The following is a 12464-nucleotide window of genomic DNA, read 5'->3' on the forward strand; positions in this document are numbered from 1 at the left end:
CAAGATAAGAGTCCCTGCTGCTTCATCTTGTGCTTGCCAGCCCTCTCCTCTGGGATCTGGGCCTTGTTTTCTATCCCAGCTGGGGTCCTGCCATCCACCCTATTTCCCATTTCTATTCTGGGAAGATGATCTCCAGATTGACCACCCATTTACTTAAGCCTGCTTACATTCCCCACACCTGGTGGCCCCACTTAACTACTCCAGGAATCAGATCTTATTCCAGCCTCTTGAGCTCCTCTTCCACACTAGCCCCTAGCTGACATGTGTGGCAATGTCAACCTAGACAGGATGGGGCAATTCTATTCCAACCAACTTCACCTAGTTCATTCAGTCAGTCAGATAAGCAAAACATCTGAATACATTTAAGTGGTTTCTCAACATAAATAATATATTTTCAAAGAGCTTTCTTATTCGTATTACAGACATAAACAAAATACATACACTCAAGGCATAAAATGTCTGTCTTGTGCTATTTCAAATTAAAAAATCATCGCAGATACAGATCTTCGGTGTTCTAATGGTGCCATAAACACATTCGATGGCCTTTTTTTTGAACAAAGAATTGTGTGAGATTTTACCTCTTGGGTTCCAAGTATGTTTTTGTTTGTTGGTAGAGAGACTTTGTTGTAAAAGTCTCCTCACCTAGAGCTCTGGTGATTTTTCATATTTTATTCATCTCTTTCATTCGGCTTCAAGTGAGGGAAGAACGTGATAAAATTCAAAATTTACTAAATTTCGTGGTAATGTCAGATATGGAACTTTCCTCTGGACTGTCTCCTTTCATTGGCGGTGTTACTGAAGCCTTTTGTTGGGAATGGTGCACCAACCATTCATTGGTTCTCATGGCTTTGCAGCGCAGGCAGTGCCTTTCACTCATTTGGTAACTTCCCAGATTCCTTTGCCTCTGAGCCATTTTTCTCCTCTTAATACTGTCTGGTGATGGGTGGTGTTCACTTTCACTCTCCTTCCATGAGGAGGCTTCTGAGTTAGATTCTTCACTGCCACACTCCGTAGTATCACTGTCACGTTGGTTCTGGTTCACCTCATTGAACTGAGACTGGCGCCTGGCTCGTCTTTGCTCAAGATAGGCATTGACCAAAGCCACTTCTGAGTTGGTTACAGGAGTAAGTTGGTTCTGCTTTGGTTTCTTCATTGTCTGTGAGGGATCCCAGGCACCGTCTTTGCTTTGCCACTTGTAGGAAGTCTCTTTGCTTGCTAACAACCAATGAAACATATCAAGTTAGTAACATTGTTGGTTACTATAAATTCCTATTACTTAAGAAGCCTGTGCACATATAGCTCACTCTTAGTGGCCATTTGTCAAGCCATTGCTTTTCTCCAGTCACCTGCAAGTGTTGGCAGCTGACTGCATTTTCCAGTACCATATCCCAACTCCTGCAGACCAGAGAGCTTAGATAGATGCTTGACATATCACTTTTGAAGTTTTGTGGATGCTAAACATAAGATCAAAGGAAAAGATCTTTAAACTTTTCTAGAGAAGAACCTTTTTTTCCTTTGAAAATTGAACTCTTAAAGATTCAAGCACGTATATGAATGTGATTTGGGGAGCAGGAACTAAGAAGGATCTTTCCTTTATGTAGTGGTGTGCTGAAGTTGGCTTGTACCCGCTCAGAAGAGCTGATAAACTTTCAGTAATTTTGCAAGATAGTTAAACATAGCCATTATTAAAAATTAAATTACACCAACTTATAATACATTCAATTAATAAAAATAGAAGTAATAAATACTCAAAACCCCTCACTTCCTAATTATCTTACTACATTTGATTATGCTGTGTGCTCTTCTGGTTTTTTATGTCTGTTGTATTTGGATGTTGGAAACTCTATGCTGTGTTTTCTTTTTTCTTTTTTTTTTTTTGAGACAGAGTCTTGCTCTGTTGCCCAGGCTGAAGTGCAGTGGCACGATCTCGGCTCACTGCAACCTCTGTCTCCCAGGTTCAAGCGACCTCTGTCTCCCAGGTTCAAGCGATCCTTCTGCCTCAGCCCCCCTAGTTGCTGGGATTATAGGCACATGCCACCATGCCTAGCTAATTTTTTTGTATTTTTAGTAGAGACAGGGTTTTGCCATGTTGGCCAGGCTGGTCTGGAACCCCTGACCTCAGGAGATCCACCCGCCTTAGCCTCCCAAAGTACTGAGATTACAGGTGAGAACCACTGCGCCCAGCGGAAATTCTATGTTAAGGATACACTACTGCACATCTCCTCCCAACTCCATGTTCAATGACATGCTGTGGGTAGCTTAAAATCAGCTTTGGTGGAAGTATTTATACCATGAAAATCAGCAAACACTAAATATCAGGGCTTGATGTATGGTTTTGTTGATTGTCTAGGCTTAAGAAAATGATGGAGAACATGTTACTAACGCACATTACATTTTAGTGTCATCCCTGTAGCCACTACATTGTGACTAACCCTGCAAAATGAGGAAATATTCTTCCAGTATTTTAGAACTATTATCCATTCCAGCAAAGAAGTCACTCACATCACTGACAACCAAGTTAACTTCCAACATACATCTATCTTCTGCTTCGCTTTCATCTCACTCCTTAGCTTAGAGGAAAATGACATTCACGCTGAAACTATACTTGTTCATCAATTGCAGCCATGGTTGGCTAAGGTGCAAGGGTCTGGCAAAAATCAAGGAGAGCGTTTTGTGAGAATCAGTTGTCTATATGAAATTGGCCATAAGGAGTATTGTATATTTTATTATTTATAAATGGTGTGATATATATTTACTTATTTAATTTTTATTTATTTAATTTTTTGAGTCAGGAACTCGCTCTGCTGCCCAGGCTGGAGTGCAGTGGCATGATCATGGCTCACTGGCAGCCTCGGACTCCTGGGCTCAAGTGATTCTGTTGCCTCAGCCTCCTAAGTAGCTGACACTACAGGTGCAAACAACCATGCCAGCTAATTTTCTTCTTTTTTTTTTTTTTTTTTTAGAGTCTCGCTCTCTCACCCAGGCTGGAGTGCGGTGGCATGCTGTCGGCTCACTGCAAGCTCTGCCTCCCAGGTTCATGCCATTCTCCTGCCTCAGCCTCCCAAGTAGCTGGGACTACAGGCGCCCGCCACCATGCCCAGCTAATTTTTTTGTATTTTTAGTAGAGATGGGGTTTCACCATGTTAGCCAGGATGGTCTCGATCTCCTGACCTCGTAATCCGCCTGCCTCGACCTCCCAAAGTCCTGGGATTACAGGTGTGAGCCACCGCACCTGGCCCTAATTTTCTTTTTTTAAGAGATAGGGTTTTGCTATGTTCTCCAGGCTGATCTTGAAGTCCTAGCCTCAAGCAGTTCTACTTCAGCCTCCGGGGGTGCTGAGATGACATGCAACCTTTTTATCAGTAACATTTTTAGTAAGCATATGTACACACAGGAGTTTTGGAGAGCCAGTGTTAAACATTTACCAGCACACCACTGCTTATAGGTTGTTGAAAAAGATGTCATAGACAGCTCATAATCCTGTAATAGCACTAACAGTGAGGGTGTGGGAAGGGCAAGCAATGTGAAGGGAGAGTGCTAAGGAGTGAAAAAAGAACTTGAGCTCCACCTCCCAGTAATTCATAGCTTCTTGTTAAGCAGCTAAACTGTCCCTCTGCACTAGGGAGTCCAAAAGCAAAAACTCACCCAATCCCAATGGGCCTTCTCTGGTGTGCAAAGTCTGACAATGCTCTAAGCTGTTCATCTCTGTTGTTTGCTTTCCACACTCAGCACAAATTTCTTTCTTCATCTTTCTTCTTTTTTTTTTTTTTTTTTTTGATACTGGGTCTCACTATGTTGCTCAAGCTGTGGTCTTGAACTGCTTAGCTCAAACAATCCTCCTGCCTCAGCCTCCTGAGTAGCTGGGACTACAGGCATGCAACACCACACATATTCTTCCCCTCATAGCCCAATACCAAATAGGCACTGGTTCTCACCTTTCCTTACTGAAGTACTTGTCCCACTGCCTTCATCCTTTTTATCCTCAGACATCTGTTTCAGAAACACAGGTCAGTAAGAGTGATCTCAGTTGTTTTTTGATAATATGTACTGGTTATAAAACACTATTGCCAAGGCCCATTGACAATGTCTGATTTTATTTTTTTTATTATTTTATTTTATTTTATTTTACTTATTTATTTTTGGAGAGTCTCACTCTGTTGCCCAGACTGGAGTGCAGTGGCATGATCTCAGCTCACTACAACCTCTATCTTCTGGGTTCAAGTGATTCTCCTGCCTCGGCCTCCCAAGTAGCTGGGATTACAGCTGCCCGCTACCATGTCCGGCTAATTTTTGTATTTTTAGTAGAGACAGGGTTTCACCATGTTGGCCAGGCTCGTCTCGAACTCCTGACCTCAAGTGATCTGCCTGCCTTGGCCTCCCAAAGTGCTGGGATTACAGGTGTGAGCCACCGTGCCCGGCCCAGATTAGTTTAGTTGTTAAAGGAGGTTTGATCAGGGTACATTATTGATAGTTCTTTAAGATAGAAGACATCTACCATACACAAAGATCTTTACCTGAATTCATGAACTTAATATCTCCTTAATCCCTCCAAAAGTTTCCTCCAAAATGTAATCATAATATATTATTTGTGAATATGGCAACCAGAAGAAATGGATTTCTTTGAATAGTTCCAATTTCAAATATTCTGCCCCCCAATACTCCATAAATATATTTGTCCCGTTTTTCAGATTAGTGTCCCATTTTCTGATTCTGAAAGTGATTTTGCCAAAAGACACAGATATAAACCAACCCTTTCAGAAAATAACAAAAACTAGAAATTTTCATTAACGCCTTTGACATATAATTCTCTCTCCGGGAATCTATCAGCAAGAAATAACCCTCAGAAGAAAGCTTTGTGCACAGAAACATTCATCACAGTATAATTACGATAATATAAAATTCAAAAGTAGACAATGGTTTAAGTAAATTATGGTACAATTATATAATAAACAGTTGTAAAATTATTATAATAAAGGTATGTCATAATATGAGGAAATAAGTGTGCTACCATACTGGGTATGGTATTACATCAAGATGCAAATTTGTATATACAGCATGAGCACAAATTAGCTTAAAATATGAAAAAAAAAGACTTTAAGGAGCATATAAAATGATAGCTATGGTTGGCTTTAAGTGTTGAAATGGACTTTTTCTCTCCCAATTTTTTCAAATTGTCTACAATTAGGAAAAAAATGAATTTATGTGGAAGTCCAGTTTCTTTGGGATGAAAAGTACCATAGTTGGGTATTTGTAACTGCAATCTAAGACCCTCGGCTCATTCTTTTCTTAATATCTGATCTCTGCAATGGTAGGCAAGCATCTTTAATGAGGTGCCTTTTTGTTTTCTAGGTTACAGCAATCATTCTCCAAAAATCTTGAAAGTGGAGTTCTCTTTTAAGATACCACTTTCTGGCCAGGCATGGTGGCTCACGCCTGTAATCTCAGCACTTTGGGAGGCCGAGGCAGGCGGATCACAAGGTCAGGAAATTGAGAACATCTTGGCTAATACAGTGAAACTCTGTCTCTACTAAAAATACAAAAAAATTTGCCAGGCGTGGTGGCGGGCGCCTGTAGTCCCAGCTACCCGGGAGGCTGAGGCAGGAGAATGGCATGAACCTGAGAGGTGGAGCTTGCAGTGAGCCAAGATCGCGCCACAGAACTCCAGCCTGGGTGACAGAGCGAGACTCCATCTCAAAAAAAAAAAAAAATAGATACCACTTTCTAAAAAATGCTTTTGGAAGGGGCTTAAATATTTTAAATTTAATATGTATCACTTAGATTAGGTTATAGAAAAGGAAAAAAACCAAAAGAATTGGAAGTTTATAAGCCTAAAAGTTAACAGTAGTTGGTTATTTCTACATAATCTGGAGTGATTATTTTGTTTTGTCTTCTGCCCTATAATTTCCACATTTTCTATATAATGTGTACTTTTGTAATAGACGGGAGAAGGTGTTTAAAAACACTTATTAGGCTTATATCATTTCCACAGAAAGCTCTCACATTTGATGTCAAATCAAAATATAACCACAAAATCAAAAGAAAGATTTTGCATTGAACTAGGTGGGATCATATGAACTGTGGTTATGAAAAGCATTTTATTAACTGTCTTTGTGTGTGACTCAGTGAGTGAAAACAGCAGGAGTGCCTGCCCTGAGGGGCAGAGTAGAAAATGTGGGCCGTGGCTCTCTTTCTGCCACTAACAACTCTGATTTTTCCAAGCCACTTAACACCTCTTAAGCTCAGTTTCCACATAAGCAAAATAAGGAGTATAGATTGCTATTGTCCAGAAAAATACTGCACTAGCAGTCTGAATAAACATAAAATAAAAATATAAACTAAATATAGTATTTATAGTCTGAAAGCAAAAGGGTGAATGCCACTTTAAAAAGTGGCAAATTCAGAGGAAATCAGTGTGCTTTGTGTTGGAGGATAATTACATTTCCATCGCGCTTTTACCATTACCTCAAGGTTTGTAAATAAAGTCTCAAAGTTTAGCAGAGAAAATGAAGAAGTTCAAAGTGAAGGAAAAATTCCATCCTCCTTTACTAGCTCTCATATGGTTCTCAGATTTCAAATCTGGGAGCCTTCAGAAGAAGCAGCCCAGCCGATTGTAGCCGCCACAAGGGTAAAAAGTGAAAGACGAAACCTCTAACATAATTAAGGTTTTAATCAGGACTGAGTAGATCTAAGTGGACATTTCAGACTATGCTTTGATGCAAACAAATAATTTGACAGGAAATCTGGGTATATTCCTCTTCTGTCACTAACACTTTTGTGACATTGGACAAGTCACTTAATTTCATTGGGCCTTATCAATAAAAAATGGGTGGGGGAGGGATAATGATAACTTACTTGCCTACAAACAGGAGGCTGGACCACATGCTCTCTTGAGGTCCTGGAAGCTCAAGGCTGTATGACTCCCAAGAGCTGATGCAAGCAAGGGAGCAGAAAAATAGCTTAGACTGGGCCAGGCGCAGTGGCTCATACCTGTAATCCCAGCACTTTGGGAGGCTGAGGCGGGTGGATCACAAGGTCAGGAGTTTGAGACCAGCCTGGCCAACATGGTGAAACTCCATCTCTACTAAAAATACAAAAATTAGCTGGGCGTGGAGGCGCACGCCTGTAATCCCAGATACTCAGGAGGCTGAGGCAGGAGAATCGCCTGAACCCCGGAGGCACAGGTTGCAGTGAGCCGAGATCGTGCCATTGCACTCCAGCCTGGGCGACAGGGCGAGACTCCGTCTCAAAAAGAAAAAAAAAAAAAAATAGCTTAGACCTCTTAATTCATGATGAAATTGCCAGTGATCAATTTCAATTTTTTTGTTAATTTTCTAAAGTAGCTTTGCTTGCCAGGCCAGACAAATTCAATATACTTAGCTAGGGAGTCTAAGACACATATAAGTTATCACTATTCTAAATCTCCTTTTGGCAAAGTATTTACCTTAAGAAGCATTTAGACTTTAGATGAAAGCTCTTCTTCACCAGGAGGTGGTGGTTATCAAAAAGTCTTTGATTATTAGAATAGAATCCAGCTGGCATGGACATAACAAACCTTCTCCACCCCATCCAGAGCTCATAGAGCACTAAGTCTTACTGACCACTGCCAGCACAGGGCTCTGGCTATAATGCTACTTGATGGTGGTTTTCTTAATCATCAGCCTGGTATTAATGACCAGCAAGGATATCATGTCAGCGAATTATAAGAGCTAGGTTACCGCTGGGCGTGATGGCTCATGCCTGTAATCCCAGCACTTTGGGAGGCCAAAGCGGGCAGATCACTTGAGGTCAGGAGTTTGAGACCAGCCTGGCCAACATAGTGAAACCCCATCTGTACTAAAAATACAAAAATAAGCAGGGCGTGGTGGCTTGCACCTGTGGTCCCAGCTACTAGGGAGGCTGAGGCAGGAGAATCACTTGAATCCGGGAGGCAGAGGTTGTAGTGAGCCAAGATTGCACCACTTCACTCCAGCCTGGGTGATACAGCGAGACTCCATCTCAAGAAAAAAAAAAAGAAGAGCTTAGTTACTCATAATATGTTGGAAGCATCACATTCCTGATAAAGTAGGATATCTCATTCTTAAGACGATGGCATTTTAGTGGTGACTTTAGTTCTGTTTAGTCTAGCTCTGCATCTTATTCTATGCAGAAAGTGTATTGCCTCATTCTAAAAACCCCAAAATCCTACAGCATGTATCCTATCAATATGACAACTTTTGTATCTTTGATTAGAATCACATGGCTAGAAAAGGGATTTGGAAGTCATTAACCAGCAGGGAGGTTTATGCCAGCATTACATAGCATATGGATAAACTGTAAACAATCTGAATGTTTCAAACTTGCAGAATTTTTTGGTGCAATCAAAAGACAGAAAATTATGCAGTCATTAAAAGTGCTGCTGAGTGAATATAATTTATAGAAGTATTTCCGATATATTATTAAGCTTAAAAAGCAGGATATGAAAATATATGCAATATAATGCCAACCATGTAAGATCAAAGACAGAGAAATGGGGAGAGATATATTGGGATAGAGAGAGAAGAAAAAAACAAACTGGAAGAACATACTCCAAAATGTTAACAGTGGTTATCTCTGGGAAAGAGGATAACTGTAGCTTTATATTTTCCTCTTCATCCTTTTCCATATTCCCGGATTCTGCAGAATAAGATTGCATTCTTTTTAAAACTAAACAACTTTTAAAAGTAGTTTCATCAAAGTATAGTAAATGTATTTTATGGAAATTTTCTAGTATACAGTAAACATATTATTTAAAATGAAAAAAAAAAGATATCCTACCCAGACAGAAGCCCTAGAGAAGAACATCAGGACAAATACAATGACAAAATACCAAAGCAGGAAGTTCCCTATGGTCCCACAAGAGTCATCCTTCCGGCATTCATAATCCTGATTTGGAATGGCACAATTTAAAGGTATGGGGGGAGGATCTACCTCCCAAAATAAGGAAAAAAGGTCTCCCATGATGGCTGCTTGCTCAAAAAATAAACCACGCTCAAAGGGATAAAGATGACTGGGAACTACTTCACTCCCTCTATGATGTATGATAATTTCCTTGGCAACTTATTATGACATATAATAAGCAACTGTTCTAGGAACTGACAAATGCTTCTTGGATTTCTAAGTTTGTGGAAGGCTTATTCAAATTACTTCTGTGAATGTTTACGGTATTTTCCCCCATACCTCAATATGGTGCATTCTGCCTTAATTTTTTTTCCCTAAAACTTGTATATACTATATTTTCCTATCTTTACATCTAAGTGTTTATTGTATCCACTCATTTTAATTCAGACTCTTTTATATGTATCATGCCATTGCAAATTATCGTAGACAGTTCTAATGTATTACTGATTGAACTGTGTTCCCTAAAATTCATACGTTGAAGCCCTTACCTCCAGTGTGACTCTATTTGGAGATGAGGCCTTTAAGGAGGTAATTAAAATTAAATGAGGTCATAAGGGTAGGGCCCTAATCCAACACAACTGGTATCCTTATAAGAAGACAGCAAGGATTCACAAGCACAGAAATCAAGGTCACAATACAAGGTGGCCGTCTGCAAGGAGATCTGCCTCAGGAGAAACGAACCCTGCTGACAATTTGATCTTAGACTTCCAGCCTCCAAAATTATGAAAAAATAATAATTTAAAAAATATTATTTAAAAAATAATAATTTCTGTTGTTTAAGCCACCTGTCTATAATGTTTCGTTATGGCAGCCCTAATACATAATACTCACTGTCATTTGGTCAGTAGTGTTCTTTTTTAAGCCTTGAATAAATGCACACAACAGTTTATAGATTACATGAAGAGGGAAAAACACAGATGTGCCCGTTATGAACTACTATGAACTATGTCAAATGCATACAATTTCTTCTTAGGAAAGTCACATAGGGAGCAGGTGGGAACCTGGTATTCTAATTATTATTATTATTATTTTTTTTAACAGGGTCTCACTCTGTCGGCCAGACTGGAATGCAGTGGCACCATCTCGGCTCACCGCAACCTCGGCTTCCCAGGCTCAAGTAATTCTCCTGCCTCAGCCTCCAGAGTAGGGATTACAGGCGCGCGCCACCACGCCCGACTAATTTTTTGTATTTTTAGTAGAGGCGGGGATTCAGCGTGTTAGCCAGGATGGTCTCCATCTCCTAACCTCGTGATCCACCCGCCTCGGCCTCCCAAAGTGTTTGGATTACAGGCGTGAGCCACCACACCCGGTTGGTATTCTAATTTTGACTGTACCTTGAGCCCTTTCACTTTGAACAATTTTCAAGTTAGTTCATCTCTAAATCTAAAACTAGAGCAAAACTACATTGCTGCTAAAGCAATCTAAAAATGATAAAACTTAACTAAAAAAGTTAGCTCTGTAAGAGCACAGGGTACCTGCCGGTTTTCATTAATATACAATACCACGCGGTATTAACCTTACGATCATTTTAGGAAAAACTTTGGCCATTGGGCATGCATGATGTAATAATCCAGTAGCTTATTGTGACATGGTTTAATGTTTTTATTAGAGGCACACTTCAGAACAAATCCCCAGGTCCTGGGATTCTGGCTGTTGACTCTCGAACGCGTCATCTCCTCCAGGAGGCTCGCGAAACCTGGGGCTGGGCTGTACGTGCCCCCTTGGGGCGCACTGCACCACCTCACCTGCCTTCGAAATGCATCTTTGGGCCTCCGCTGGGGTTGAGCTCCTCTGGGTAGTAACCAGGGGGCTCTTATTTTCTATATCCCTGCACCTCGCTGAGCGGCACACTTGTGCTAAATGAAACAAAGCCCAACCTTTTCCTCAGGATGAGAAGCTCTTCCAGAAAATACATAGAAAAACGTGTTGTTATTATTTTTAATCTCAAAACCACCAGCAACTTCAATAAAACAAATTTTGGGTGTGCTTGTTACTGCTGCACCCTACTAAACAGATTATTTAAGAATTCAGGCTGGCGCCGTGGCTCATGCCTGTAATCCCAAAAGGCGGTGGGAGGCCAGCAGGCGTTTGGGAGGCTGAGGCGGGAGGATCCCTTGAGGTTAGGAGATAAGAGGCCAGACTGGCCAACGTGGCAAAAACCCGTCTCAAACAAAAAAAAAAAAAAGACTTTACATGGGGTCAGAACTCTTGACACAGATGTTTTAGCATAGGGGAAAGAAAGAAATGCTTTGTTACTGATGGTGTCTGGCCACTTTATCATGCCACTCTATCCTACGGTGAGCCACCCTACTTGATCAGTTTACACATGTGAGTCTATAAATGCCCTACGGAAGCTAAAATTATATTAATAGATACAAAATTCGGCTCGTTATAATTATTTTTACTGCGGGTTCTCTGAATTTTGCTGCTTAGCTTTCACCCGCAGCTGAGTGGGAGCCACAAAACCAAGACCTGTTTCCCTGGTAACGCTCCCAGCGCCAGGGCCTGCGACCCCTCCCTTTCTCGCGAGAAGAGACTGCCCAGTTCTTCCGGTAACTTTAGAGCCGCCTGCCGGTCGCCTCCCTCTTGCCCTTGGCTTCGCGCATGCCCAGAGAGAGTGGCGGGAGTCTGCGTTTTCCGGCCAGAGGACATGGTGCGTTTTCGGGGTCATGTTTGTGCTTCCTGTTTTGGAATCCACGCGGGTTGTGGGAGTTCCGCGCCTGCTGATCTGTTCGGGGTTTAGCCGAGGGGGGATGTGACTAGGCGTCCCGCCTCTCTAGGGGAAGGGAAGAAAGAAGCAATAGAGTCGCTGAAGTTCGTGCCGAGGAGCCGGGGAGGGAAGCTCTGGACTGGGAAAGGGACGCGGGGGCTGAGTGGTGCGAAGGCTGTTGCTCTGTGCCCTGTGGGATACAACTCCTTGTCGCTGGAACAAATTTTGCACTGTCTGTAAGAGTTGAGCCTAGCTGAAGAAAGGAATTATAAATCCCAAATGTGGACCAAAACAATGCACGTTTTCCCCTCTCTCCCTCTTACTCCCCTCACTACCTCATCATGAGTACGTGCCCTTCTGAAGCTTAAATCCTTATCCTCTATCCACACACAAAAGGGAGAGCCCTGGAGTACAGCCGTCCAAATGCAGAGTTGTTTAGATAGTAATGGCGTCTGCATGAGGATGTAGAAGAGTCCTTATGACGTAAAGGAGATATGGAATATAGCCTCCCAAACTTGATATTTTGAGTTTCTGAAATTAGCCTTCTGCCTGGTCCTTGTAACATACCCCAAAGACAAAATACAAAGTATTTCCAGACATAATCATCAATCCTTAAATTACAAAATAAGACTTTTTTATATATTGGAAGTATTAAGTTGTTCTTAAATAACCAGCCACGGCTGGGCGCGGTGGCTCACGCCTACAATCCCAACACTTTGGGAGGCTGAGGCGGATGGATCTCAAGGTCAGGAGTTCGAGACCAGCCTGGCCAAGATGTCGAAACCCCATCTCTACTAAAAATACAAAACTCAGCTGGGCACGATGGTGGGCGCCTGTA

The 12464-nt window shown here is 41.6% G+C and overlaps 2 protein-coding genes across 2 annotated transcripts in view; one reads left to right on the forward strand and one right to left on the reverse strand.

Moving 5' to 3' along the window:
* Positions 1–354: 354 nt before the first annotated feature.
* LOC105550822 (serine-rich single-pass membrane protein 1) lies at positions 355–9021 on the reverse strand. The gene is made up of 3 exons (XM_011995866.1): positions 8794–9021; positions 3936–3990; positions 355–1215 (listed from the first exon to the last, which is right to left on the reverse strand). The coding sequence occupies exons 1-3, from the start codon at positions 8974–8976 to the stop codon at positions 719–721; spliced, it is 735 nt and encodes a 244-aa protein (XP_011851256.1). The 5' UTR covers positions 8977–9021; the 3' UTR covers positions 355–718.
* Positions 9022–11513: 2492 nt separating this feature from the next.
* The window catches only part of TMEM209 (transmembrane protein 209), a 46795-nt gene continuing 45844 nt past the window's right edge, over positions 11514–12464 (forward strand). Inside the window, exon 1 of the mRNA XM_011995988.1 lies at positions 11514–11569. Within this exon, the coding sequence (XP_011851378.1) occupies positions 11567–11569 (3 nt within the window). The 5' untranslated portion in view covers positions 11514–11566. The remainder of the gene's footprint in view (positions 11570–12464) is intronic.

The sequence above is a fragment of the Mandrillus leucophaeus genome, unplaced genomic scaffold (assembly GCF_000951045.1).
Source record: "Mandrillus leucophaeus isolate KB7577 unplaced genomic scaffold, Mleu.le_1.0 Scaffold5, whole genome shotgun sequence".
NCBI classification, from domain to species: Eukaryota; Metazoa; Chordata; class Mammalia; order Primates; family Cercopithecidae; genus Mandrillus; species Mandrillus leucophaeus.